The 27,756-nt window shown below is 49.4% G+C and overlaps 2 protein-coding genes across 2 annotated transcripts; both read left to right on the top strand.

The window, feature by feature from the left end:
- Positions 1 to 1,383: 1,383 nt before the first annotated feature.
- LOC139831422 (uncharacterized) lies at positions 1,384 to 3,521 on the top strand. Its single transcript, XM_071820695.1, has 2 exons — positions 1,384 to 3,037; positions 3,493 to 3,521. The coding sequence occupies exons 1-2, from the start codon at positions 1,384 to 1,386 to the stop codon at positions 3,519 to 3,521; spliced, it is 1,683 nt and encodes a 560-aa protein (XP_071676796.1).
- Positions 3,522 to 21,818: 18,297 nt separating this feature from the next.
- LOC127304537 (uncharacterized) lies at positions 21,819 to 23,161 on the top strand. The gene has a single exon (XM_051335187.2). The coding sequence runs from the start codon at positions 21,863 to 21,865 to the stop codon at positions 23,003 to 23,005; it is 1,143 nt and encodes a 380-aa protein (XP_051191147.1). The 5' UTR covers positions 21,819 to 21,862; the 3' UTR covers positions 23,006 to 23,161.
- The last annotated feature ends 4,595 nt before the right edge of the window (positions 23,162 to 27,756 follow it).

The raw sequence follows: 27,756 nt of genomic DNA, 5'->3' as shown, positions 1-27,756 counted from the left end.
CGTGATCTTATGCTACGCTTAATTGGGTGTGTCCATTACATCATTCATATAATGATATAACCTTGTTATTAATAACATCCAATGTTTCATGATTATGAAACTAATCATCTATTAATCAACAAGCTAGTTAAGAGGCTTTACTAGGGACTCATTGTTGTTTATATAACACACATGTATCAATGTTTCGGTTAATACAATTATAGCATGGTATATAAACATTTATCATAAACATAAAGATATATAATAACCACTTTTATTATTGCCTCTTGGGCATATCTCCAACATACCCCCGGCGCGCCTCTATGTTGGTGCGTTGGTGGTAGACTATTTACCACCGGTGCACCACCATAGAGGTGCACCGGTGGTAAGGGTGCACAGATTTTTCTCTCCACACCCCCCGGACCCGCCTTTTCAGTTTTGGAAAAAATAAAGAAAAATGATAGAAATTTCAAAAAAATAAATCCTTCGAGATGACCAATAGTTATGCCATCTAGTTGTAATGAAAATTTAGAAACATGAATTTCGATATATTATGCAAAATGGCGTCATTTTTCGGTAAAACGGGAATTCTTGTTGCATACGACCTCCGATGAAAAACTTTTTTATATCAAAAAGTATCTACGCGAAATTTCCTATTCGAATTCAACCACCTACGGTCGTTTGGACAAAAAATGGATTTGTCAAATTCATAACAGAAACATGACTTTTTCAGGTTTTAGATTTTGGTGAAAAGAAATAAAAAATTACCCCCGATGCACCACCTTACTAGGTGCGCCGGCAGTAACCTTAGGTATATACATTGAAACCACGGGTCCTCCTGTTCGCCTTCATCATTTCCCCCTCTTCTCCTCTCCTCCCTCTTCCTCTCTTCCTTTTTTGCTCTTCCTCCACAACGCCGTGTTCTTGGCCTCAAGCTCCACTAACCAAGAGCCACCGCCTCCTCCTCCTACTGCTCGGCCTCGAGCTCCGGTGACCACATCGCCTCGAGCTTTACTGACGAAGAGCCACAACCTCCTCCTCCACCCCTCGGCCTCGAGCTCCTCCTTGACTCAAGCTCCGACGACCACACCGCCTAGAGCTTCGACGACGGCCTAGAGCTCCGACTGTTAGACATGTGATAACGGACTCCACCGAAGACCGATTCTACTGCAGCTATTCTCTCTACCTCTCCAGCACGTTGTGCATTATCGCACGTTGTGCATGATCCTACTTAGATGGATCTCAACTGTACTCTCCTCTCCTCCTTCGTGTGTAACTCTTCTATATAACTGAACCCCCACGAGGATGAATACAGTATGCATACATACAGTTGATTATTACTCTTTCATGGTATCAGAGCCATGTAGACAGCCGGCCGCCTCCCAAACCTCCTCCTCCCTCTCTATGGACTCTGCCCCCCTACCCAATCTCTCTACCCTGTCTCCCGAGGCCCGCGTCAATTACCTCGCCGGCCTCAACATCGGCTTCTACGTCCACCACAAGCTCGATCTCGCCGGCGTCAACTACTCCATGTGGCGTCAAGACATGGAGCTCGCCATCAGCCTCCACGGCGTCGAGGACCACATTGCCGCCGACTTCGACAACCACGAAGGAGATCGCGAATGGCGCCGCACCCAGTTCGTCGTCAAGCTTTGGATCTACAACACCTGCACGCCGGTGTTCAAGCAGCTCATCATGAACACCAAGGCCACCGCCTTCGCCCTCTGGAGCACCATCGAGACCATGTTCACCGGCAATGTCCGCTCGCGCAAGGTGAAACTCCTCTCTGACCTCCATGATCTGCGCCAGGGTCACCAGTCCGTCGCCGTCTACGCCTCCGATCTTCAGCGCATCGCCCACGGACTGCACGACATCGGCAAGCCTCTGGATGACGAAGACCTCGTCGTCTACTTCCTGTGCGGCCTCGACAAACGTCACCGCACCGCCGGGCAGCTCCTGGAGGAACGCACGACCGCGCCGACGTTCGCGTCCGCCCAGTCGACCGTCCAGCTCGACGAGGACAGGCTTGGCGGCCCACGGGCTGCTGAGCCCGACACCCCCACCGCCCTCTACTCCAGCGGCTCTCATGGTGGGCAAGGCTCCTACGGGCCTCCATATGGCGGCGGCGGCCAAGTCTCGCCCTCTCCTACTCAGGGCAAGCAGAAGCGCAAACGCACCGACAAGCACACGGGCTACACCCCCGTTGCCAACGCTAGTGCGCGTCCGCCCCTGACTGGCATCGTCCCCGTCTACGCGCCGCCTCCCGGCGTCGCTGGTCCAGGCGTCCTCGGGGCCCGCCCGTATGCCTTCACCACCCTCGCGCCCGTACAGTACGGCGCCCCGTCGCCGGTGCAGTACGACGCCCCGTCGCCGTTCGCTGCTACGCCGACCGCCCCGCACCAGTTCGCTCCTACACCACCCTACGGCACTCCGTCGCCCTATGCTGCTCCATCCGCGTTCACCATGACCGCGCCGTCCCAGCACATGCAGCAGCCGCCTCCGCCTCAGCAGCAGCAGCAGATGACTTCACCGTACAACACCTCCGTCGAGCAGGCAGGTCTCACGCAGGCCCTGCATAACCTGTCGATCAACAGCTCCAACAGCGGCTGGGTTGCGGACTCGGGTGCTACCTCACACATGCCTGCAGCACATGGTAATCTTGCCTCTCTCACTCCCGTCTCAAATTTCCCACCTGTCATTGTTGGCAACGGTTCTCATCTATCTGTTTCTCATATCGGTTCATCTACTATACCTACTGTTGCTCGATCCCTATCTGTCAATGATATCCTAGTGGCTCCGAATATTATCCAGGATCTTCTTTCTGTCCGCAAATTAACCCGTGATAATCTCATTTCTATGGAGTTTGACCCCTGGGGTTTATCTTTGAAGGATCTGCGCACCAAGGCTCATCTACTTCGTACCAACAGTGACGGCGATCTATATCCGCTGCTTCCCCAGTCCACGGCGCTGCTCCTCACCACTCAAGCCGCCTCGGAGCTCTGGCAGCGTCGCCTTGGACACCCCGGCGTCTCTAGCTTTTTTCGAAAACTTTTTCCATGTAATAATTCACGGCGCCTTTGTCAAGCCTGCCAATTAGGCAAGCATGTCAGGCTGCCCTTTTCTCCATCTACTAGCACTTCATCTAGGCCTTTCTTTCTTCTACATTGTGATCTCTGGACTGCCCCTGTTGTCACTCCTTCTGGTTATAAGTTTTATTTAATAATCGTTGATAATTATACCCACTTCATGTGGACATATCCTCTAAAAGCGAAATCTGAAGTACATGACGTTTTTAAATTTTTCCAAGCATATGTCAGTACTCATTTCAACTTAAAAATTGCTAACATCCAATGTGACAACGGTAGGGAATTTGATAACCAACTGAATCGTGCTCTTTTTCTCCCTCATGGTACTCTCTTCCGATTTTCCTGCCCCTATACCTCTCCCCAAAATGGCAAGGCCGAGCGCGCCATTAGGACTACTAACAACGTCATTCGTACCCTTCTGATTCAGGCCTCTATGCCTCCTCGGTTTTGGGCTGAGGCCATGCACGTTGCCACTCATCTCATCAACCTGCGCCCAACTAAATCTATCCCTAACTCCACTCCTCACGAAGCTCTCTTCTCTACGCCGCCCACCTACGATCATCTACGGGTTTTTGGTTGCCTATGTTACCCAAACATCGAAGCTCAGACTTGCCACAAACTTGACCCTAGATCCATCCCTTGTGTTTTCATCGGCTACCCCACTCAACACAAAGGATACTGCTGCCTTGATCTCCACTCGGATCGAGTCATCATTTCCCGCCATGTCACGTTCGACGAAGCCATCTTTCCGTTCTCTACCAACCCTATTCCCGATCTTCCATCCTATGACTTTCCCCACGATGAACCCATCCCTGATTCCCCATCCTCTTCCTTTACCGGCGCTGCCTCGGCATACTTTCCCCCCGATCCTCTGCCGCGGCAGCCTACCACGGCACCAGCTTCTCCTATATCTCTGCCCCGGCTGGCTGCCACCGCAGTCTCCTCCCCACCCTCTCTGCCACGGACAACCAGCACTCCTTCTACTTCTCCGGCGCCCACCTCTTCTGCCTCATCTTCCGATCACCCCACTCCGTCTCCGGTGATCCCCTCTCATGCCATTCTCGTGCAACCACCAGCCAATCCTCACCCCATGCGCACACGAGCCAAATCTGGTTTTCAGCTTCCCCGCAAGCATCTGAATTTCATCACCACCTCTTCCATCTCACCCATTCCTCGTACTTACCGCTCTGCTCTCCAGGATCCTCATTGGGCTCGCGCTATGCGTGAAGAGTTCGATGCCCTTCTCCTCAACGATACATGGCGTCTTATTCCATCTCCTCCCGGTGCCAATATCGTTAGCAGCAAATGGGTCTATCGCCACAAATACAACTCCGATGGTACTCTCGCTCGCTACAAAGCGCGCTGGGTTGTTCGCGGTTTTAGCCAAGAACATGGCATCGATTACGACGAAACCTTCAGCCCCGTCGTTAAGCCATCCACCATTCGACTTGTACTCTCCATTGCCGTTTCCTCTCACTGGCCCGTCCATCAAATGGACGTTAAAAACGCCTTCCTTCATGGCACCCTCAACGAACTAGTCTACTGTCAGCAGCCCAAGGGATTTGAAGATTCTGCTCTACCCGATCATGTTTGTCTTCTCCAAAAATCCCTATACGGTCTAAAGCAAGCACCACGTGCTTGGTTTCAGCGTTTTGCCCACTTCATCACCTCCTCCGGTTTCACATCATCTCGCTGCGACACTTCTCTTTTTATCCATCATTCCTCGACCGGAACTGCTTATTTACTTCTCTATGTAGACGACATAGTGCTCATGGCCTCCTCCACCATTCTCCTTCAGACAATCATCTCTTCTCTCAAATCCGAATTCATCATGACCGATCTCGGCCCTCTCTCCCATTTCTTAGGCATCTCTGTTTCTCACTCTTCTGCGGGTATGTTTCTCTCTCAGCGCCAGTACGCCCTCAACATTATTGATCGTGCTGCCATGACCGAGTGCAACACTGCCAACACCCCTATCGACGCCGGCTCCAAACTCTCTCTCCATGACGGTGACCTCCTGGATAATCCCACTCATTACCGCAGCCTCGCCGGTGCGTTGCAATACCTCACCCTTACCCGTCCCGATCTCTCTTACGCCATTCAACAAGCATGTCTATTCATGCATGCACCTCGCACCCCTCATCTCAATCTCGTCAAACGAATCATTCGCTATGTCAAAGGTACCCTTGATCACGGCCTCTCCATCACTCCCACCTCTGATTCCTCCCTTGTGGCCTACTCTGATGCGGATTGGGCGGGTTGTCCCGACACCCGTCGCTCCACCTCAGGGTTCTGCGTCTTTCTCGGCGATAATCTGATCTCCTGGTCCTCCAAAAGGCAACTTACCGTGTCCCGCTCCAGTGCTGAGGCTGAATACCAAGCTGTTGCCCATGTTGTTGCAGAGTGTTGTTGGCTTCGACAGGTAATGCAGGAACTTCATCGACCTGTTACTCGGTGTACGGTTGTGTATTGTGATAATGTCTCTGCTGTCTACATGTCTGCTAATCCTGTTCAGCATAAGCGGACCAAGCACATCGAGATCGACATCCATTTCGTCAGGGATAAAGTGGCTTTGGGCGAATTCAGGGTGTTGCATGTTCCAACTACTTCTCAGTTTGCCGATATATTCACCAAGGGTCTTCCTACTGCCGTCTTCAACGAGTTCCGTACCAGTCTCACCGTTCGCCGGGCCGACGATGTGACTGCGGGGGGATGTTAGACATGTGATAACGGACTCCACCGAAGACCGATTCTACTGCAGCTATTCTCTCTACCTCTCCCGCACGTTGTGCATTATCGCACATTGTGCATAATCCTACTTAGATGGATCTCAACTGTAACTCTTCTATATAACTGAAACCCCACGAGGATGAATACAGTATGCATACATACAGTTGATTATTACTCTTTCACCGACGACCATGTGCTCCTTCTCGGCCTCGGGATCCGACGACCACTCTTCCGAGACACCGCCTCGAGCTCCTCCTAGGCCTCAAGATCCAGATCTGTGCAACAAACAACTAGGACTCGACTGCTTTCCTATTTTGAACGTAGGGGGCTGCTTGTAAAAGCGCCCCCGCAAGGCTTTTTTTTTGTTTCCTGGAATAACTTACTGCCGGCGAACTAGGCAGGTGCGCCGGGGATAACTCATGTTACCGCCGGCGCACCAGCTGGTGCACCGGTGGTAATCCATTACCACCGGCCTGTTCCCACCGGCGGGCACTGGTGCGCCGGCAATAGCCATTTTTGGTGCGCCGGCAATAAGGCTTTTCCTAGTAGTGTATCTAGCGGGCACGCCGGCGATTCGCTGTGAACACCACCCTCACATGACGAAGGGCAGGACGTGGACCTCGGACCGATCCGCTATAGGCGCCTCTCATGCGTGTACGACGCAACAGAGGGCGACACCACCACGGAGCCACCTAACGAGGATTTGTGCATCCTCACGGCGGAAGAAGTGTGGGACATCACCACAACAATCGCCGATGCTGCATGACGAAAGGCCATGGACGAGGAGAAGGCCTCCATCGCCGAGAACAACACCTGGGAGCGTGCGACGCTCTCAGCAGGCCACAAAGCCAGTGGCTTGAAGTGGGTGTAAAAGGTCAAACGCGACGCGATGGGCGCTATCGTCAAACATAAAGCTTGCCTCGTCGCCAAGGGATATGCGCAGCGGCAGGGGGTTGACTTTGAGGAAGTCTTAGCTACGGTGTCCAGGATGGAGACGGTGCGCCTTCTCCTCGCTCTGGCAACTTACTCCGGCTGGGAGGTGCACCACATGGACGTCAAGTCCGCTTTTCTCAACAGAGAACTGAGCGAGGAGGTGTACCTCTGACAGCAGCCAGGATACAACATCGACGGCAAGGAGGAAGCAGTGCTGAGGCCGTGGAAGGCTCTCTACGACCTCCGACAAGCTCACGTCGTTGGGGTTCGTGCGCAGCCCGCTGGAGCACGCCTTGTATCGACGCAACAACGTTGATTCATACCTCCTGGTTTGTGTGTACGTTGATGACCTCATCATCACTGGCACGGACATGGCGGCGATCGGTGAATTCAAGCAGCAGATGCAGCGGATGTTCAAGATGGGCGATCTAGGTCCCTTTACTTGATATCTAGGGATCGAGGTGGTGCAGTCGAAGGGTGCAATCACGCTGTATCAGAAGAGCTATGCTGCAAAGGTACTTGAGACTGCTGGGATGAGCAAGTGCAACATCTCTCACACTCCCATGGAGTGCCGCTTGAAGCTGAGGAAGGAGGACGGTGCTGAGCTGGTCGATGCCACTCTGTATTGAAGTGTGATCGGCAGCTTACGCTACCTGTTGAATTCTCGCCCAGACATTGCTCATGCCGTGGGATACCTAGCGGGTTCATGGAGAAGCCAAGTCTGAGTCATTGGGCAGCGGTGAAACAAATACTTAGATACATCCAGGGCACATTGTCTTACGGGTGTTGTTACAGGAAAGGAAGTGGCATAGCAGAGTTGGTTGGCTTCAGTGACAACGACCACGCCGGAGACCTGGATGGTAGGAAGAGCACCACTGGCATGACATTCTTCCTTGGCAAGAACCTAATCACCTGGTCTTTACAGTATTCGTGTGAGGCGGAGTTACATCACTTGTAGCGGCATCTCAGGGGTTGTGGCTCAGTTGTCTCCTTGGGAATATGATAGGAAAATCTCCAGCAAAATTTAGACTGATGATGGACAACGAGACAGCAATTGCTCTCTTCGAAACCCGGTTCACCATGACCGAAGCAAACACATAAACATCAAGCACCACTTCATCAGAGACTGTGCTGAAGCTGATCAGATGGAAGTTGAAGCTTGCCGATATTCTGACAAAACCTCCCGGGCGTGTTCGTTTCGTGGAAATGAGGCAAGCCCTTGGAATCATCGAGATAAAGTAGGTGTGCTGAGTTTAAGGGGGTGAAATGTTATCCTAAACTCTGCACACATTTTAGCTTTACTTATTCTTGTAATAAGGCACAATCACCTGTTTGATCACGTCCAGTTTAGCAACGGCACTAGAGCTAGGCTGTGACCGGATCTTCAGTTAAGTAGTTAGCTAGTTTTTAGTCAGAGCATCTATAGCAGAACCCTCAAATCGCAAACCCCAAATTCGCATATTCAGGCCACCCCAAACGTGATTTGGAGGTCGAAAAACTGCCGCGCAGTCCACACGCGCCAAATGGGGCCCGCATAACAACATATTCCCGAATATGATGTTATGTGGGCCACGTTTGGCGCGTCTGGATTGCGCAGCCATTTTTCGGCCCGCAACCAAAAACCGCAAGCACAAGGTTTATCCAAATCATCCGATAATTCTCAACGGTAGCAACATAATCATGCAAAAATAGATTGTTCAAAGTACTTGATCATACATGAAACACGGATCCAAAAGAAGATCGAACATCACATCATGAAAGAGGGAAGTGATCACGCGTCACTGTCGGTTGCCGACGCGTCGACATGGCCTCGACCACTCGCCGTAGCGTCTTCACCTCCGGCATTCATCGCGGCAGCCATGGCACCGCGTGCAGCTTCCCTCCTCCGCGCTAAGATCTGCGTCTTCGTAAGCTTCCACCACTCAAAGCTAGCCTCATCCATGCCGGCCGGGTTCATCATCATAGTGGCATTCTCCGCCGCGATGAGCTCCGCCATGGCAAGGTGCTCCTTGGCGCGTGCTCTCCTCTCCTCAATGTCGGCCTTGTGCTTTGCATCCTCCCGGACTGTCGTCCACTTTGCCTCCTTCTCCCTGGCCTTTGCCTCCATCATGTCCTTCTTTGCCACCAAAGTTTTCATCAACAACGTCTCTTTGGATTTGACCATCACATCGATCTTGAGAGACGATGATGCAACCTCTCTTTGTCTCTTGATCTTGTCCTTGGTTGCCTTGCATCCATGTGGCCTCTTCTTGTTCTTCTTGGCCTCAAGCACGTCATCCTTCTCCGCGTCCTCCAACTCGATAAGCTTGTGCTTTGGCGGTGGCGCCTCTTGTTCCCTCAACTTCCATTTCAGATTGTACTAAAGAAGGGCATAGCAATGAGCGAATTTGAACGGTATGTTTTCCAAACCCGGCATTTCCTGAAATCTTTGATGCGCAATAGCTTCCCAATCGCTGGCGTTGGTGCTGCTCGGTGACGCGCTCCTCATGCCCTCGATGCAACCTAACCACCGGCTGCATGCCGACTTGATGGTGTCCCATCAGCCTTGGAGCGAGCGGTAGGAGCGAACCGGAGTAGTAGAGAGAGGTGGCATCAATTGGAAGAATTTATCCTCGATGTGTTGCCAATACCTCTTGCTAGTTTGGTAGGTGCCGGTCACGGCATCCACCGAGACAGCCTCCCAAGCACGGATCAAGATCACATCTTTAAATTCGGAGTAGTTGCCAGACCGGATCGCTCTCCCCTTCGCATTGGCCACCGCCCCATCGAACGCCCCCTCCTCGATCTCTTCCAATTCATCTTCTTCCTCGCCGTCAGCGTCTTCTTCTTCCTCAAACTCCTCGCCCTCGAGCCCCTCCTCCAATCCGTCGATGTAGTCACCGTAATCCGCAAGCGGCGGCGAGTCGATGTCGATGGTAGCATCGTTGAGCATGTCAAAATACGACTCTGGCGCGTCGTCAACGGCGGGAATTTCATTGACCACCTTGCGCGCATCACCCGGCTCCGGCGGCGCCGTCACCATCGCCACAGTCAAGGCAGTTAGCGACGCCATCTTGGAAGCGGGTGGCTTCTTCGCAGCCTTCTTTGCCGCCTTCTTCGGCGCCGGCGCCGGGGTCGACACCTTGCTTCTCGGCCGCTTCACCTGCTTGGCCGGAGCGGGAGGGGCAACTGCAGCGGGAGGCATGGGGACGACGTGTTGCCCGAGCCGCTTCCGCTTTCCCGGAGCAATAGCAGCGGGAGGCGCATCGACCATAGCGCCTTCGGTGGCGGTTGCCGCGGCGGCCCTAGATCAAGATGCAGTCGGTGGAGCTGGTCCGCGCGGCGCGGCCTGCCCGGGAGCAGCGACGGGTTGATTGCGTCCATGTCTATCCGGACGCGGGGCCTACGGTGGCCGGGAGCGGCAGAATCGGGATCGGGAGCGGTAGGTGGAGTGGAAGCGGGAACGTGCAAGCTGAAAGTTCCTTCGCGCCAACTTGGGGGAGAAGATGGGGTTCGCGCTCACAGCCTCTCCAAACTGGGAAGTTGGGGTTTCAGCGACGCGAATCGGCCCATTTTTTTTTTTTTGAAATGGGAGTCCGATGCGGGATCTGAACGGTCCCTTTTTCGCCTCCAAACCAAAAATCGGCGGTCATTATGCGAGGTCGAATGGGCGCGAGCTAGTTAGTTGCCCTGTATTCGCCTTTATAAGCTGAATAACAGAATCAGAAAAGTTACACGTTTACACGCGATCTGTGTTTTCTGTTTTTGCAGTGCAAAGTTCAGACTTTCAAAGTGGTAACTACAAGAACTGTATCCCACCTCACCCTCTTTTGTTGATAGGAGTGAGAAGAGATGGAAAGAATATGACGTGCGGGCCCATATGTATTCTCTAGGTGACGTGGGGGACAAAACAAAGTCAAACCCAGTTGATAAGGAGTTGTCTCCTAAACCTAAACGGTTTGGAGAGTTGAGTGGCCGGTGTAAATAACTTGGACCAAACTTGTTGTATTCCGATCTCTCTCAAACCAAATTAGTGTTCTAAAGTCTAAACAGAGCTAGGTTCGCCTCTTGGTCGTCGGTGCATGGCTGCGCCGGCGGATGCGCCTCTGCGGCTGCCACATCTCCCGGCGGACATCTTCATGGAGATCTTGTCCCGCGTGGGCGACGCCGTCGCCGTCGTCCGCTGTGCGGCCACCTGCAAAGCATGGCGCCGCCTCATCCTAGAGCCGTCCTTCATCGTAATAGATAATAGTCATCATAATTACTATTCGATAATTATTTTAGGTGACTTAAGATAAGGATGAAGTTTTTTGTCGAAGGATTAATTGGAAAAAATTACTTGCCGTGCACCATTGAAGAATACTATTGCGAAATTGACGACCGAAGTTGATTTTTTTAATTAGATATAGTTACCTTAGGGGAACTACTGTTTGAGTTGAACGTACTAATCCCCTAGCACGCTAGGGTTTTATCCTCCTGGCGGCGATCCCGCCGGCGAGTTCCAATCTGACCCTGGTTGATCGTCTCCGTTGGAATCTGCTCCCCTCTCAGACTCTCCTGCGCTCGGGCTGACTAAGGGGGAGACTCGCTCTCCTTCCCGGCCTTGGTGTGGGGGCTCTGGGTCTGGGGGTAGGGGTCTGACGGATCAGGCGTCTCCTCCGTAGATCGGATGGCTTCAGAGATGGATGCAAGATCGGCGACAAGTGGAGATAGCTTGCGGATGAAGGGCAAGGATCCGGTGAGTATCGATGTGATGCTAGAACAACTAGACTTGCAAGATGATGAATTCAACGACTTGGTTGTGGACGAAGATGATCAGGAGATCAAGGAGAGCGTTCAATGGATGGCAGTTGCAAAAGTGCAAACCGACAAGTCGTTTAGCCATGCGGCGTTCTTCGGTGAGATGAGGGCAGCATGGAATACAGCGCAACCTGTGAAATTCAGATCGATTGGCGAAAACCTTTTTACTCTACATGCTTCGTGCCTGGGAGATTGGGAGCGAATTGTGGAGTATGGTCCTTGGCTATTCCGCAATTGGGCAGTGTTGATTGAGCCATACGATGGCTTCTCAAGAGCTGAAGATATAGAGCTAGCTTTCATGGCCATTTGGATTCAGATCCATGCACTACCAGAGGGGTTTTGTAAGCTGAAAATTATTACCCAATTAGTGGAGCGTGCTGGACTGAAAGTCATTGCGGTTAAAACTGATGGGATAAGAGGAAATTATGTCAGAGTAAGGGTGAAATATGATGTACGAAACCCCCTGACCCGGGTGGTATCGCTCATTAGGAATAATCAGAGGCAGTTATTTGTGGTCCGATATGAAAAATTGGCCTTTTTTTGCCAAGCATGTGGACGTCTTGGACATGGGTATAAGGAGTGTGGCAGGGGAGTATATGAAGAAAAGGATTTGAAGTATAAGGAGTGGTTATATGCTGATAATCTGCCTCGCACCAATATTGGCAGTGCTTTTAATAGGACTCGGGGTGGAGGAAGGATGGGACGTGGTGGCCTCGGCAGGGGTGGAAGGGGACACCCCCAGGAGGTTGAGGAAGAGGATACTGATGAGCTCAAGGATACTGGTACAAGCCCAATAAAAACTAGAGATATTGTTATGAGGGACCAGAGCTTAAACGGTCGGAAGAGACTGAACTTCGACAAAGATAATGAGACTGGGGTGATTGATGGTCAATTAGTGGTGGCTAACCCAACAGAGGTGGTCATGCCAGAAGAGACCGATGAGAACAGCTCCTCGTCGGTTGACAGTAAAGGAAACAAGAGAGCTAAAAAGGGCGGAGCTGAAAACAACAATAAATCGGGAAATTTGGCGGGCTCCCTCGAGGGGTGCCGCCAGTCCCAATGAGAATCCTATCTTTGAACTGCCGTGGTTTGGGGAGTGCTGCGGTAGTTCGGGCGCTCCGAGAAATCCAGGAGCGAAACAACCCCCAGGTGATGTTTCTTTCGGAGACTCATCTGAATAAGGAGGGAGCAGAACGTTTACGAGTACAAACGTATATGGATGAAATCATAGTTGCGGAGAGTGACGACCGAAGTGGTGGCCTGGTTATGCTTTGGAAAAATGAGGTGAAGTTACAGGAGATTAATATCCATACCAATTATATAGATGCCCTAGTAGATGGTGATGACGACGAGACTAGCTGGAGACTAACATGCATTTATGGTGAGCCGTCTTGGGAGAACAAGTACAAAACCTGGGAGCGGTTGAGGGAGCTTCATGGGCTGATAGAAATGAGATGGGTGGTGATTGGAGATTGGAACGAGATCCTATATAGCCATGAGAAAGAGGGCGGCAACCCGAGACCCATGCAATATATGCAAGCTTTTTGGAATGGCCTCTCCGATTGTGGTTTGGAGGACCTTGGATATATAGGCGATACCTTCACGTGGAGAAGAAAGAGGAGCAGGCGTGCATCGGGTATGAGAGAGAGACTCGACCGTGCATGCAGTAATGAAACATGGGCTCAGCTCTTCCCCTATGCATGTTTGTCCAATCAGGAGGGTTTAAGATCGGATCACCGACCGATCCTGCTAGATACTAAGTAATACAAAGCGACTGCAATGTCTAGGAAAGTGAGAAGGAAGAGGTTTGAGGGTAAATGGCTGAAGGAAGAGGGAGTTGGCGAGGTAGTACAGGCAGCGTGGGATGCAAGTTTAACTGAGAATGGCGGTGACGTAGCCAGAGCTGTTTCTTCAGTTCAGAAAGCTTTACATGCCTGGGATGGTACCGTTTTGGAAAAACCGAGAGCCAGGCTAAAGGTTTTGGCGAGACAACTTGAAGACGTGATTAAAGGGGAGTTGTCGGAAGAAAATTCAAAGAGGCAAGAGGAACTTACAGAGGAAATAGAAAGGATCCTTGAGCAGGAGGAGATCTACAAGAAGCAACGAAGTAGAGTGAACTGGTTGACTCATGGCGATCGAAACTCGGCCTTTTTTCACAACTATGCAAAAGCAAGAAACAAAAAGAACCTAATTGTAAAGTTAAAAGACGATAATGGAGTATGGAGAGAAGGGGATGCTATGATTAAACCGATCATATAGGACTATTTCTCACAGTTGTTTTCTTCGGAGGTGGGAGCTACTGACCCGACCTTGATTGAAAGGGTAAAACCTCGAGTAACTACTGAGATGAACGAAAGACTAGTTGCTCCTTTCTCGGAGGAAGAAGTGAAGAAGGCTCTTTTTGCAATTGGTGATTTCAAAGCACCAGGGACGGATGGAATGCATGCTATTTTTTTCAAAAAATTCTGGCCCTATATAGGCGGTGCTATTACTAATGAAGTTTTGGTTTCTTTACAAACAGGTGTAATTCCTGTAGGGTGGAATGAGACGGCAATAATTCTTATCCCGAAAGTGGAGAGCCCGGAGATGATTACACAGTTCAGACCAACCAGTCTTTGTAATGTGCTATATAAGATAATCTCGAAGGTGCTCGCTAATAGGCTGAAGATTATCCTGCCTGAAATTATCAGTATAAGTCAGAGTGCTTTTGTACCGGGTCGGTTGATTACTGACAACGTCCTGGTAGCTTATGAATGTGTGCATGCTCTGAAGGGAAGAAGAGAAGGGAAGCATGGTTATTGTGCGGTGAAGCTAGATATGCATAAAGCATATGATCGAGTGAAGTGGGGTTTTCTGAGAGATATGATGAACAGATTGGGCTTTGTGGAGCAATGGACAAATCTGATTATGTCTTGCATTACCACTGTCCAATATCGTGTTTGGTTTAACTCAGATGAGACGGAGGTTTTTACTCCGACAAGGGGGCTGCGGCAGGGAGACCCACTCTCGCCGTACCTATTTTTGCTATGTGCTGAGGGTCTCTCAAGTTTGCTAACACATGAAGAAGAGAGCGGTGGCATTCAAGGAGTCAGAGTGTGTCGCGGGGCACCATCGGTATCTCACCTCTTATTTGCCGATGATTCACTGATTCTAATGAAGGCGGATGCGCCTAATGCTGCAGCTGTTCGGAGGGTGTTGGACTTGTATTGTGCCAGTTCTGGACAATTGGTGAGTGACCCAAAGTCAAGTATTTACTTCAGCCCTAATACAGGAGAAGAAAGCAAGTTGGCTGTATGCACAGCCCTTCATATTGAGGCGGAGGCTTTAACAGAAAAATACCTTGGTCTTCCATCACATGTAGGAGTGGATCGTTCGGATTGCTTCCAACACTTGGTGGACCGGGTGTGCAAAATCATTAGTGGATGGAATATGAAAAACCTCTCGATGGGAGGGAAAGAGATATTACTGAAGGCAGTGGCTTAGGCAATTCCATCATATGCTATGTCTGTTTTTAAATTGCCAAAAGGAATTTGTAAGGCCATTGCGGCTGCTATTGCTCGCTACTGGTGGGGTGAAAAGGATGGGAAGAAGGCGATGCACTGGTACTCATGGTGGAAAATGTGTACGCCAAAGAAACAAGGGGGTATGGTTTTTCGTGACCTACATTGTTTTAATTTGGCTATGTTAGCCAAGCAGATTTGGAGACTGGTAGAAGCCCCTGATTCATTATGTGCTCAAATCCTGCGAGCTAAATACTATCCCTCAGGTGATCTATTGCATGCTGAGCTAAAAAAAGGTGCATCTTTCACCTGGCAGAGTTTGATGGCGGGCCTGAATACTTTTAAGAGAGGTTATATATGGAGAGTTGGTACTGGCTCGGATATTAACATATGGCAAGATCCATGGCTGCCAAACTGTAGGGATTCGTTGCATAGAAAATAAAAAAATTCCTACCGCGAGAACGCAATCCAAGCCAAGATGCAATCTAGAAGATGGGAGCAACGAGGGGATGAACGAGACTAACCCTTGAAGATTTCCAAAGCCTACGAGAGGAGGCTCTCGTTGCTGCGGTAGACGATCACTTGCCGCTTTCAAAAGCGCGTAGAAGATCTTGACGGTGCCACAATCGGGCAGCACCTCCGTACTCGGTCACACGTACGGTGTTGATGACGACGTCCTTCTCCCCGTTCCAGCGGGCAGCGGAAGTAGTAGATCCTCCTTGGAATCCCGGCAGCACGACGGCGTGGTGGCGGTGTCGATGGAGAACTCCGGCAGGGCTTCGCCTAATCATATGCTGGAGTTGTATGTGGAGGAGGGGTGCTAGGGTTTGGGGAGAGGGGTGCCTTGGGCGCCGGCCATGAAGGGGGCAGCCAAGGTTGGAGGCAAGAGTGGCCGGCCACCCTCCCCTTGTCCCTCATTATATAGGTGGAAGCCCCAAGAGTTGTAGTCCAAGTCTTCGAATAAGACCCCAACACTAAAACTTCCCAAAGGTGGAAAACCTACTCAAGGGGAGAGTCCTACCCAAGGTGGGACTCCCACCTTTTCCTTAGGTGGGGTGGCCGGCCACCTCAGGTGGAGCCCACCTGGGACTCCTCCCTTAGGGTTTGGCCGGCCAAGCTTGTGGAGTCCCTCCGGGACTCCACCTTCCATAGTGCCTTTCTTCCGGACTTTTCTAGAACCTTCTAAAACATGCCATAAATGCACCGGATCATTTCCAAACTTGGAATATGATTTCCTATATATGAATCTTATTCTCCGGACCATTCCGGAACTCCTCGTGATGTCCTGGATCCCATCCGAGACTCCGAACAAAACTTCGAACTCCATTCCATATTCCATATCTACTTAAACGACATCAAACCTTAAGTGTGTCACCCTACGGTTCGCGAACTATGTAGACATGGTTGAGACCTCTCTCCGACCAATAACCAATAGCGAGATCTGGAGATCCATAATGGCTCCCACATATTCAACGATGACTTAGTGATCGAATGAACCATTCACATACGATACCGATTCCCTTTGTCACGCGATATTTTACTTGTCCGAGGTTTGATCATCGGTATCTCTATACCTTGTTCAACCTCGTCTCCTGACAAGTACTCTTTACTCGTACCGTGGTATGTGGTCTCTTATGAACCATTCATATGCTTGCAAGCTATTTAGACGACATTCCACCGAGAGGGCCCAGAGTATATCTATCCGTCATCGGGATGGACAAATCCCACTGTTGATCCATATGCCTCAACTCATACTTTCCGGATACTTAATCCCACCTTTATAACCACCCATTTACGCAGTGGCGTTTGATGTAATCAAAGTACCTTTCCGGTATAAGTGATTTACATGATCTCATGGTCGAAAGGACTAGGTAACTATGTATCGAAAGCTTATAGCAAATAACTTAATGACGTGATCTTATGCTACGCTTAATTGGGTGTGTCCATTACATCATTCATATAATGACATAATCTTGTTATTAGTAACATCCAATGTTCATGATTATGAAACTAATCATCTATTAATCAACAAGCTAGTTAAGAGGCTTACTAGGGACTCATTGTTGTTTACATAACACACATGTATCAATGTTTCGGTTAATACAATTATAGCATGGTATATAAACTTTTATCATAAACATAAAGATATATAATAACCACTTTTATTATTGCCTCTTGGGCATATCTCCAACACAAACAGCCCCAATGGCAGAGTGCTTACTAGGGGTAACAATGTTATCATTGACAAGGTGGAGGACCTGATAGACCCAGGTACGGGATCTTGGGATGAGCAAATGCTGCATGATATCTTCTATCCAATAGATGTAAGGAGAATTCAAGCTATTCCCCTGTCACCACTGGCGGAGGAGGATTCTATAGCCTGGATCGGTACAAAGAATGGAATGTTCTCGTTAAAATCAGCATATCATATGGAATGGCAACACCAATACGGGAGTAGAGCGAGGAGAAGAGATGAAGTTGGAAATTCTGAAATAAACCCAGTCTGGGATATTTGTTGGAAGCTAACAGTACCAGCCAAGGTGAAAATATTTACCTAGAGAGCTCTACATGGGATCATACCGTGTATGTGCGTTTTAGCAAATAGACATCTTGGTGGATCGGGACAATGCCCGGTTTGCGAATGGGGAGCGGAAGACATTGCTCATATGATTTTCAAGTGTGATCGAGCAAAGGAAACATGGGAGGCTCTGGGTATATGGAATATTATTCAAGCAGCTGCTGACGAGGATCGGTCTGGTAGTGTCATCTTGGAGACGCTGCTCCGATCCAAGCAACTAGCTGCTAACCAAATTGGAGGTTCTCAGACGAGAGAAGTGATAGCCACGGCAGCCTGGTTCATCTGGTGGCGACGCAGAGAATTGAAGCATAAAGGTGAAGCGCCATCCCCAAGCAGAATGGCGCTGTCCATAAAGGCAATGGTGGCAAACTGTAACCGGGCACGAGCAAATAGAAATGGGACGATCAAAAAAGGCTGGACTAAACCCCCGGGAGGTAAAGTTAAATTAAATACTGATGCCGCAGTTGATCTAGCGACGAGGAGGGCCTCCACGGGGTGCATCATCAGAGATTCGCAAGGTCAGTTTCTGGCAGCTTGCAGAGTAGAAATTGAAGGGGTCATCGATGTTACTACCGCAGAGGCTCAAGCGGTAAGGGATGGGCTACAGTTGGCTGAACGCATTGGCTGTAACAATATGATTGTCGAGACAGACTGCCTAGATCTGGTCAATGCGTATAATTTCCCTCTTGAGAATAGGATTATTGGCGTGGCCTACTTGGACGAGTGCAGGACTATGATGGCTGGCTTCAATGAAGTATCCATATCACACTGTTCAAGGGAAGAAAACAAAGCGGCTCATCAAATAGCTAGATCTGTAGAAGATCCAAATTGTAATTTTTGGCTTGAGAGCCCGCCTTTTTTCTTGTATCCACAGTTGGTGGATGATGTAACCATACTTTGATTGGGGACAGCAAGTTCTTGACGCACTCTTTTCCTTCCAGGGTACCGAAGGGGGCTGGAAGGTTTTTAATGAGGCGACTTGCTTGTCTAATATAATGTTCAAAAAAAAACTGTTTGAGTTGAAGACTTTCGCTAACAAATTACTATAAAAAAAATTGCCAAATCTGAGGACTTCAACCGATAAATTACTATCGGAAGTTATTAAATCATTGGAAAAAATATTAAAATAAATTTTGTCAGCAAATGTAAAAATGCGGGTTCAAGGCACTGTTCATGCGCGGACACTATTCATCCGTGCATGAACTGGTAAAAGATGACCATTGCACCGTGGAGGAAATATGTTGTGAAATTACCCTTGAAAATTTACGCAACATTGAATTACTGTTATAAATAATAATCGTTAGAATTACTGTTGGATAATTTTTTAGGTGAATTCAATTGAGGATGGCATTTTTACCGAAGAATTGCTTTGAAAAATTACTGATAAATCAGGTGTTGTCAGAAAAGTCTGGTAAACTTTTGACTAATGTACACTCTGCGTGGGTTCTCTCACTAGTAGAAAAAGAAGGCTTTGGTTTTTTCTCTAAAGAGCATTAGCACCGGTTCGTGCGGGACTTTTAGCACCGGTTCGTAACACGAACTAGTGCTAAAGGGTTGGCGTCAGCCGCGAACCCTTTAGCACCGGTTCGTGTTAAGAACCGGTGCAAAAGGTTTTTCTGCTCCCCACGCACCTCCACCCCCCTGGATCGCCTTTTTTAACACTGTAAAATAGAAAAGGAAATGATAGAAAATTCAAAAAATAAAATATATTGAGATTCATGTATGTTACGCAACCTACTATTAGGGAAAATTAAGAAATTTGGATTTCAATTTTTTTGCATAAAAAGTTACAGAAAAAGGTAAAATGGCATTAACTTTTGCCTACGACGTCGGAAAAAAGCGTATAATATATCAAAACGATCGTGGGAAAAAGTTACATCCGGCCGGGTTCATCATCATAGTGGCATTCTCCGCCGCGATGACCTCCGCCACGGCACGGTGCACCTCGGCGCGTGCTCTCCTCTCCTCAATGCTAGCCTTGCGCTTTGCATCCTTCCAGAGCGTTGTCCACTTTGTCTCTTTCTCCTTGGCCTTCGCCTCCATCATCTCCTTCTTTACCGCCAAAGTTTTCATGAACAACTCCTCTTTGGATTTGACCATCACATCGATCTTGAGAGACAATGATGCAGCCTCTCCTTGTCTCTTGATCTTGTCCTTGGTTGCCTTGCATCCATCCGGCCGCTTCTTGTTCTTCTTGGCCTCAAGCATGTCATCCTCCTTCGCGTCCTCCAACTCGATAAGCTTGTGCTTTGGCGGTGGCGCCTCTTGTTCCCTAAACTTCCATTTCGGATTGTGCTCGTGAAGGGCATAGCAATGAGCGAATTTGAACGGTATGTTTTCAAACCCGGCATTTCCCGAAACCTTTGCTGCGCAATAGCTTCCCAATCGCCGACGTTAGTGTCGCTCGGTGGCGCGTTCCTCACGCCCTCGACGCAACCTGACCACCGGCTGCACGCTGACTTGATGGTGTCCCATCGGCCTTGGAGCAAGCGGTAGGAGCGAACCGGAGTAGTAGAGAGAGGTGGCATCAATTGGAAGAATTTATCCTCGATGCGTGACCAATACCTCTTGCAGGTTTGGTCGGTGCCGGTCATGGCATCCATCGAAACTGCCTCCCAAGCACGGATCAAGATCACATCTTCGAGTTCGGTGTAGTTGCCGGTCCGGATCACTCCCCCTTCGCCTTGGCGACCGCTTCATCGGACATTCCCTCCTCGATCTCTTCCATTTCAGCTTCTCCCTCGCCGATGGTAGTCACCGTAATCTGCAAGCGGCGGCGAGTCGATGTGGACGGTAGCATGGTTGAGCATGTCAATGTACGACTCCGACGTGTCGTCAACGGCGGGAATTTTGTCGACCACCTTGTGCGCATCACCCGACTCCGGCAGAGCCGTCACCATCGCTGCCGTCAAGGCAGTCAGCGACACCATCTTGGCAGCGGGTGGCTTCTTCGCAGCCTTCTTTGTCGCCTTCTTCGGTGCCGGCGCCAGGGCCGACACCTTGCTGCTCGGCCGCTTCACCCGCTTGGCCGGAGCGGGAGGGGCAACTGCAGCGGGAGGCGCAGGGATGACGTGCTGCCCCAGTCGCTTCCGCTTTCCCGGAGCAGCAACAACGGGAGGCACGTCAACCACAGCGCCTTCGGTGGCGGCTGCCGCGGCGACGCTGGATCCAAATGCGGTCGGTGGAGCTGGTCCGCGCGGCGCGGCCTAGCCCGGGAGCAGCGGCGGGTTGATTGCATCCATGTCGGTCCGGACGCTGGGGTTGCAGTGGCTGGAGATGGGCGGGGTCGGCAGAATCCGGAGCGGTAGGTGGGGTGGAAGCGGGAATGTGCGAGCTGAAAATTCTTTCGCGCCAACGTGGGGGAGAAGATGGGGTTCGCGCTCGCACAGCCTCTCCAACCCGAGAAGTTGGGGTTTCCGCGGCGCGAATCGGGTGGCCCGTTTTTTTGGAAATGAGGGTCCGATGCGGGATCTGAACGGTCCCTTTTTTCCGTCTCCGAACCGAAAATCGGCGGTTATTATGCGGGGAATGGGGATCTGCTAGAGAAATAGAGATGCTCTTAGTGGCAGGCGCACGCTGAGGTCATCGGATGGCGCGACAGAATCGGATCGTGAGCTAGTTAGTTGCCCTGTAATCGCCTTTAGGGCATGTACAATGGTGATATCTTAGCAGTGCCACGTAGGGTAAATGCTGAGGTGGAGGAAAGAGAAAGATAAAAAAAAGACTATGCCTTCTCTTAGCTAAGAGATCATCTCTTAGCACAATCTTTCACACCACAAATTTAAGATGTCTCGTTGCTAAAGATAAGACTAAAAAATAACTCATTGTACATCATATTTTTTGTTATATCTAGATTACGTGGTAGGATTAAGATAAGATAGTCTTATCAACCATTGCACATGCCCTGAATAACAGAATCAGAAATGTCGCATGTTTACATGCGATCTGTGTTTTCTGTTTTTGCAGTGCAACGTTCAGACTTTCAGTTTGGTAACTACAAGAATCGTATCCCACCTCACCCTCTTTTGTTGATAGGAGTGAGAAGAGATGGAAAGAATATGGCGTGCGGGCTCATATGTATTCTCTAGGTGACGTGGGCGACAAAACAAAGTCAAACCCAGTTGATAAGGAGTTGTCTCCTAAACCTAAACGGTTTGGAGAGTTGTGGGGCCGGTGTAATAACTTGGACCAAACTTGTTGTATTCCGATCTCTCTCAAACCAAATTATTTTAGTGTTCTAAAGTCTAAACAGAGCTTCGCCTCTTGGTCGTCGGTGCATGGCTTCGCCGGCGGATGCGCCTCTGCGGCTGCCACATCTCCCGGCGGACATCTTCATGGAGATCTTGTCCCGCGTGGGCGACGCCGTCGCCGTCGTCCGCTGTGCGGCCACCTGCAAAGCATGGCGCCGCCTCATCCTAGAGCCGTCCTTTCCCTCACCCCTCCTCGGATTCTTTTTCCGGGACACTTCTCCAAAGCGACCCCGTCGCCGCCGGTACCTCGGCCGTCCCACGCGATTCCTCCTCATCGGCCGCCCTCATTCCGTCTTCCACTTGTCCCACTTCTTGCCGAACGCGGCCAGCCTCAGCGGATTCGACGCTGTCGCGTCAGGCGGACATGGGCTTATTGCGCTCCGCCGTGTCAAGGGCTACTCTTGCGACTCCATCAGGATCTGTGTCTGCAATCCCATGGCCGGGACCTCCACCTTTCTCCCCCCACTCCCTGTCCCTGACATATCGTTCCTCGAGAGCCTAGCATTTCTGGACGGAGATGGCTCCTCTTTCCGCTTGCTTGCATCGACGAAAAGATATCCAGACGCACATGCACCAGACGAGATCGTCCTGCGCGTTTTCTCCTCCCAAACAGGACAGTGGGGCATGGCGGTGACAGCCCAACTGCCTGACAACATGGCGGTCTACCTCCGCTTCCCTGCCGTCGTCCACCATGGCGACATCCACTGGATATGTTACAACCATCGGTTCGCGGTGGACGCAGTACTGGCCGTGCGCCTCGGCCAGACCGAGGCGTCGGCGCGCCGAATTGACCTTCCGCTGCACGCGGGCATAAACCGCCGCAACGAAGGGGCACTTCGCCTGTTCAGTTCAGCTTTGGGGTGTCTCTCTTTGGTTTATGTGGATAATAAACCTGTCATCTCCATCTGGAATTTTCAAGACGACGGCACGTGGGCGCTTCACAAGACGGTACATCTCATGTCCGATCCTTTCGCACTTTGCAGGCCCTCTATCGCAGCAATGTGCGACCAGAGCGGCTCCTTGTTCTTGACTCATGCAGGCAGTGGCCTTTTCATGGTGAACCTCGAGACAGGGATGACGTCCAAAGTATGCGATGCCTTTTGCGACAAGTACGAGTGCCCATACATGCCGGATTTGAGGTCTTGCCTGGGAGCCATGAAAAGTTTCTGATGCATGTGTTGGATCAAAATTCAGATTCCTATTCTTATACATAGTTCAATGCCTACTATTAAGAAAGGAGTGTTCAGTTTCTTTTATTTTCAGATTAGGCGTGTACGTTCAGTGGAGTAATTTTACAACTATGTGTCTATTCTTATGGGTTCGCGAGGCGCGCACGCCGCGCACGTGTGAGCGATATTGAATGCATCGACTTTGTTCTAATGATATTAAACTTACATGTTCAATTTCACCTTGTTACTCTATAAGAGTGTTTGACAAGCAAGAAAGTACAAATTTTTTTTTGAAAAAAGCAAGTAGATACATTGTGGATGGTTAATTCCATGTTTAGTTATTTACAACTTCATCTATTTTGGTAGCTCGTGAGTGGAGTCGGATAAGCGAAATGAAGGAAAATAGAGTTTTACTTATGAATTAAATTGCTAAGTCTAACTAGATTACCACAATATATTATCATCTATATGTACACATTTTCTGCATAGAATATATATGTACCTACTTTTTAGCTCGTATAATCTATATGTAGGCTTTGACATTTTTCATATAGCGAATAGTTTTGAATCACGTGCTAGATCATAAATCAATGAGAAAATCTAAAACATTCTCACAAAAAATATGAATAGTAGAAAATCAAGAATATTATCTGGATCTACATAACTCAGGAACTCCAACCAATTTCAACTTTGTAGTGCAACATAAATAAAGAATTATCGTTCTTGCACCGTTGAAAAAACATTGTTGGGAAACTAACGTCGATGAATAACTCTGGTAGAAAATTACTAATAGACAATCATTGTTGGAGCTACTGTTGGATAATTTCTTTAGGCGAATCACAGTTGGGATGAAGTTTTTTCGTTGAAAAAGTGCTAAAAAAAGAATAGTTGCTCCAGGGAGGAAATATGGTACGAAAATGGCCTAAAAAAATTATGCACTGTTGAATTACTATTTGATAATAATAGTCATCATTATTACTATTCGATAATTATTTTAGGTGACTTTTTTTTTGCGGGGGAAAGGACATATATTAATTGATAGGGGGATTACAATCATGGTATAGCGCCCGACCTACTGCCGAGGGGAAATTCACAAACCAAACGTCTGATCTATACTAACCCTGCCTATCTTTGCTAGCTCGTGGCTGACCATATTGGCCTCACGGCTAATTTTGACTACAGTTATATCCCTTTCCTTCAATAAATCACGAATGGAAGAAACTCTGAACGCATATATGGATGTATTTGGTGTAGACTCTTTGAGGAGTTCAACTGCTTCAGAGTAAGGATGAAGTTTTTTGTCGAAGGATTACTTGGAAAAAATTACTTGTCGTGCACCATTGAAGAATACTATTGCGAAATTGACGACCGAAATTGAATTTTTTTTATTAGATATTGTTACCGTAGGGGAACTACTGTTTGAGTTGAAGACTTTCACTAACAAATTACTCTAATTTTTTTTGCCAAATCTGAGGACTTCAACCAATAAATTACTATCGGAAGTTATTAAATCATTGGAAAAAATATTAAAATAAATTTCGTCAGCAAATGTAAAAATGCTGGTTCAAGGCACTGTTCATGCGTGGACACTATTCATCGTGCATGAACTGGTAAAAGATGACCATTGCACCGTGGAGGAAATATGTTGTGAAATTACCCTTGAAAATTTACGCTGTTAGAATATACGTATGACTTGTATACGTATAGGTATAGGACTCTGTACTTATACCTCATATATAATATATAATAAAACGATCCCTACCCGACGAGGCACGTCGGGTCAGCGCAATCTCTCTTTCCCTAGTTACGCTTTCATGGTATCAGAGCAACGCTCTTGACCTAGGTCGGCCGATCCGCCGCCCTCTCGCTTCCGCCTCCGTCGGCTTCCGCCGCCACGTTCTCCTTCACATCGATGGCATCGAACGCCATGGCGACGCTCCCCGCATCGGGTGACTCTTCATCGCCCTCGCTTGTCCCTGCGGTTGCGCCCGCGATCACCCAGATCGCATCGACGGGCGAGTCCTCGACACGCGGTGACGTTCCGCCACCGACCCCGCCGTCGACGCCCGGGTCTGTGCCGCCTGCTGCGGTGTCGTCCGGCTCTGCTCCGCCAGGCTTCTCTCCGAACCTGGTGACATAGGCATCCCAAATGGGCCTGCCGAAGATAGTACCCGGGGTTTATTGAAGGCCCACTACCCGAAGAATAAGAAGATTCAGGAGCCCAAGATATATTAAGAAAAGTTAGAGTTGTAATAGGAAGTGTTATTTGTAATCTGGCGGGATGAGTTAGAAACCGTCCCGGACTCTGTAACTTGTACAAAACGAAACCCTCGGCTCCGCCTCCTATATAAAGGGGGAGTCGAGGGACGAAGAGATCATCGAATCATTGTTGCAAACCCTAGTTCTCATAATCGTCGAGTACTTTTCGGCTGAAACCTTCGAAATCTACTTGCCCTCTACTTCCAACTAAACCCTAGCCTACAATCCATAGGCATTGACAAGTTGATACCCTGTCAATTGGCGCCGTCTGTGGGAACTAGAGGCGTAAGGATCTGATCTCGATGGCACGTTCAAGATCTTCGACATCGTCAACCGCAAGCAACGCAATGGATCGAGGTAAACAGATCGCTGCTGGTCCTGTCGATTTTGTTCCTCACCCACCCTCCCGTTTGGATGCATATGCGTATCTGGCGGAGCCCATGGAGATGACGTTCGGAAGGTTTCACTTTCGCGTCGAGAAGGAAGGATCGTATCGTGACGAAATTCCGATTTCGTCGGGATCGTCGGCGGTCGATTCCGATTTTTCAAGCTATACATCGTCAACCGAGTCAGGAGAAGAAGAAACTTCGTCGACACGCTACGTCAGCACCAGAGCAAGAGAGAAACTCGCCAAGATCTTCAACGACATGTCGTTTGAGTCATCTGCGGACTCATATATAAGCGATGGCTCAAGCGATGTCGACAGTTACGACTTCATCGACAAATCTATCACAGTGGGCAAGGTCTTCATCAATCTCAACGATGATGTCACCAAACCCAACATAGATCTGAGTACAAAGTATCATCAGATTTATGCCATTGAAGATCAAGAGGAAACATCTGAGGCTTTCGACGATCTGGGAAATTCATACGTCGATCCCTCCAATCTGCGACAAGGCCTGGGCAATAAATACGTCGGGCCGCAGCCGCGAGACAGAGTTCAGCTTTCGCAAGCAGCGTGGGATAGAGCCGCGAGAGCTATGAACGGTTCAGAACCAATGGCCACCACAGCCACACCAGAGGAATTGCAAGCATATCAATATAGGCTCGCACGAGCTGCAAGAGAATTGGAAAAACAGACAGCTGAGTTAAACAGAAGAAAGGAGGCAGCTTCTGCATCTAGCAGGAGAAGGGCAGATCTAAGTCGACAATCTAGAACTTCGGGTGATAGCCACAGGGAGGCGCGGAACAGAGCAAGATCAAGGTTGCAACATATACCCGAGGCAGAAAGAGAGCACTTGGTCCAAAACCTCGACATGTCCTTCATGTCGATAGATACAAGAGGAAACATCATCCCTAAGACACCAGAGGCTGGGTATATGGCGACACATGCTTTTATCCTCGCATCTAAACCACCTCCAGGTGATCCAAGGGAGACACTATACAATATGGCGGTAGCAGGAGTTGGAGCTATGGGGACAGCGTTTGTATCAACGCCTCCCGAAGGAGCGGCAAGGCAAAATAGTCCACGACCTGCAGCAGCAACAGCGGCAGCACCTGAAGGACCAAGTGGAGCAAGAGACACAGCAGCACAAGCAAGGGTCGACAGAGCGCGGCAAAGCAGACGGGATCATCGGCAATCTCCGGAGCTTAATGACGAAGATATGTGCGGCTTGCCATGCTTCACGAGGAGAGTCCGAAAAACTCGAGTCCCCTCAGGATTCAAGTTACCCGACAACTTCAAGAAGTTCGACGGCCTTCAAGATCCAGAGGATTGGCTAGTTGATTATCTCGAGACAGTGAAGCTCACAGGAGGAACCAGGGCAACAGCTATGCAAAGCATCCAGGTGCATTTGAGTGGAGCCGCACGATCTTGGATAAAGAAACTCACTCCAGGATCTATCGACAGCTGGGAAAGTTTCGAGGACGTGTTCGTCAAGAACTTCAGGTCCACGTGCAAAAAACCTGCGTCGTTAGAGGAGTTGAGAGCATGTCGACAAAAGCCAGATGAGCCAATGAGAAAGTACATCCAAAGGTGGAATATCATCAAAAACTCGGCAGAAAATATATCTGACGAGAGAGCAATAGATGCGTTTGTCGCAGGAATCAGGCGTGGAGATTTTGTCGAAGACTTGGGAAGGACCAATCCAAAGACAGTATCCGCGTTAATGGAAATAGCAAACAGATGGGCAGATGGAGAAGATGCTGTCCACAACAAACGGCACAGGTCGCCAGAGGAGGACCGTGGTCGAAACTATCAACCGAGGCGACGATTTCCTCGGCAGTACCCGAACTATGACGCTCCAGGGCAAATTTCGGCAGGTTTTCGGGCAAACACAGGAGGAAACAACAGAGATGATTATCAGAGAAGCAGTGAACAGCGAGGTGATAACAGGGATGATCCTCACAACAACAGGCAAAATAGCGGGCCTAGGTTCCCAAGGCCTTTCGTATCCCCTGAAGAGATGATGAATGGGCCGTGTCAAATGCACTTTTTCCTCGACAGCAACGGTAAAAGACAGTCAGGGCACCTGCAGAAAGACTGTCGAAATT

Source organism: Lolium perenne, chromosome 5 (genome assembly GCF_019359855.2).
Source record: "Lolium perenne isolate Kyuss_39 chromosome 5, Kyuss_2.0, whole genome shotgun sequence".
Taxonomy (NCBI): Eukaryota; Viridiplantae; Streptophyta; class Magnoliopsida; order Poales; family Poaceae; genus Lolium; species Lolium perenne.
This window is presented reverse-complemented; position numbering and strand designations above follow the sequence as displayed.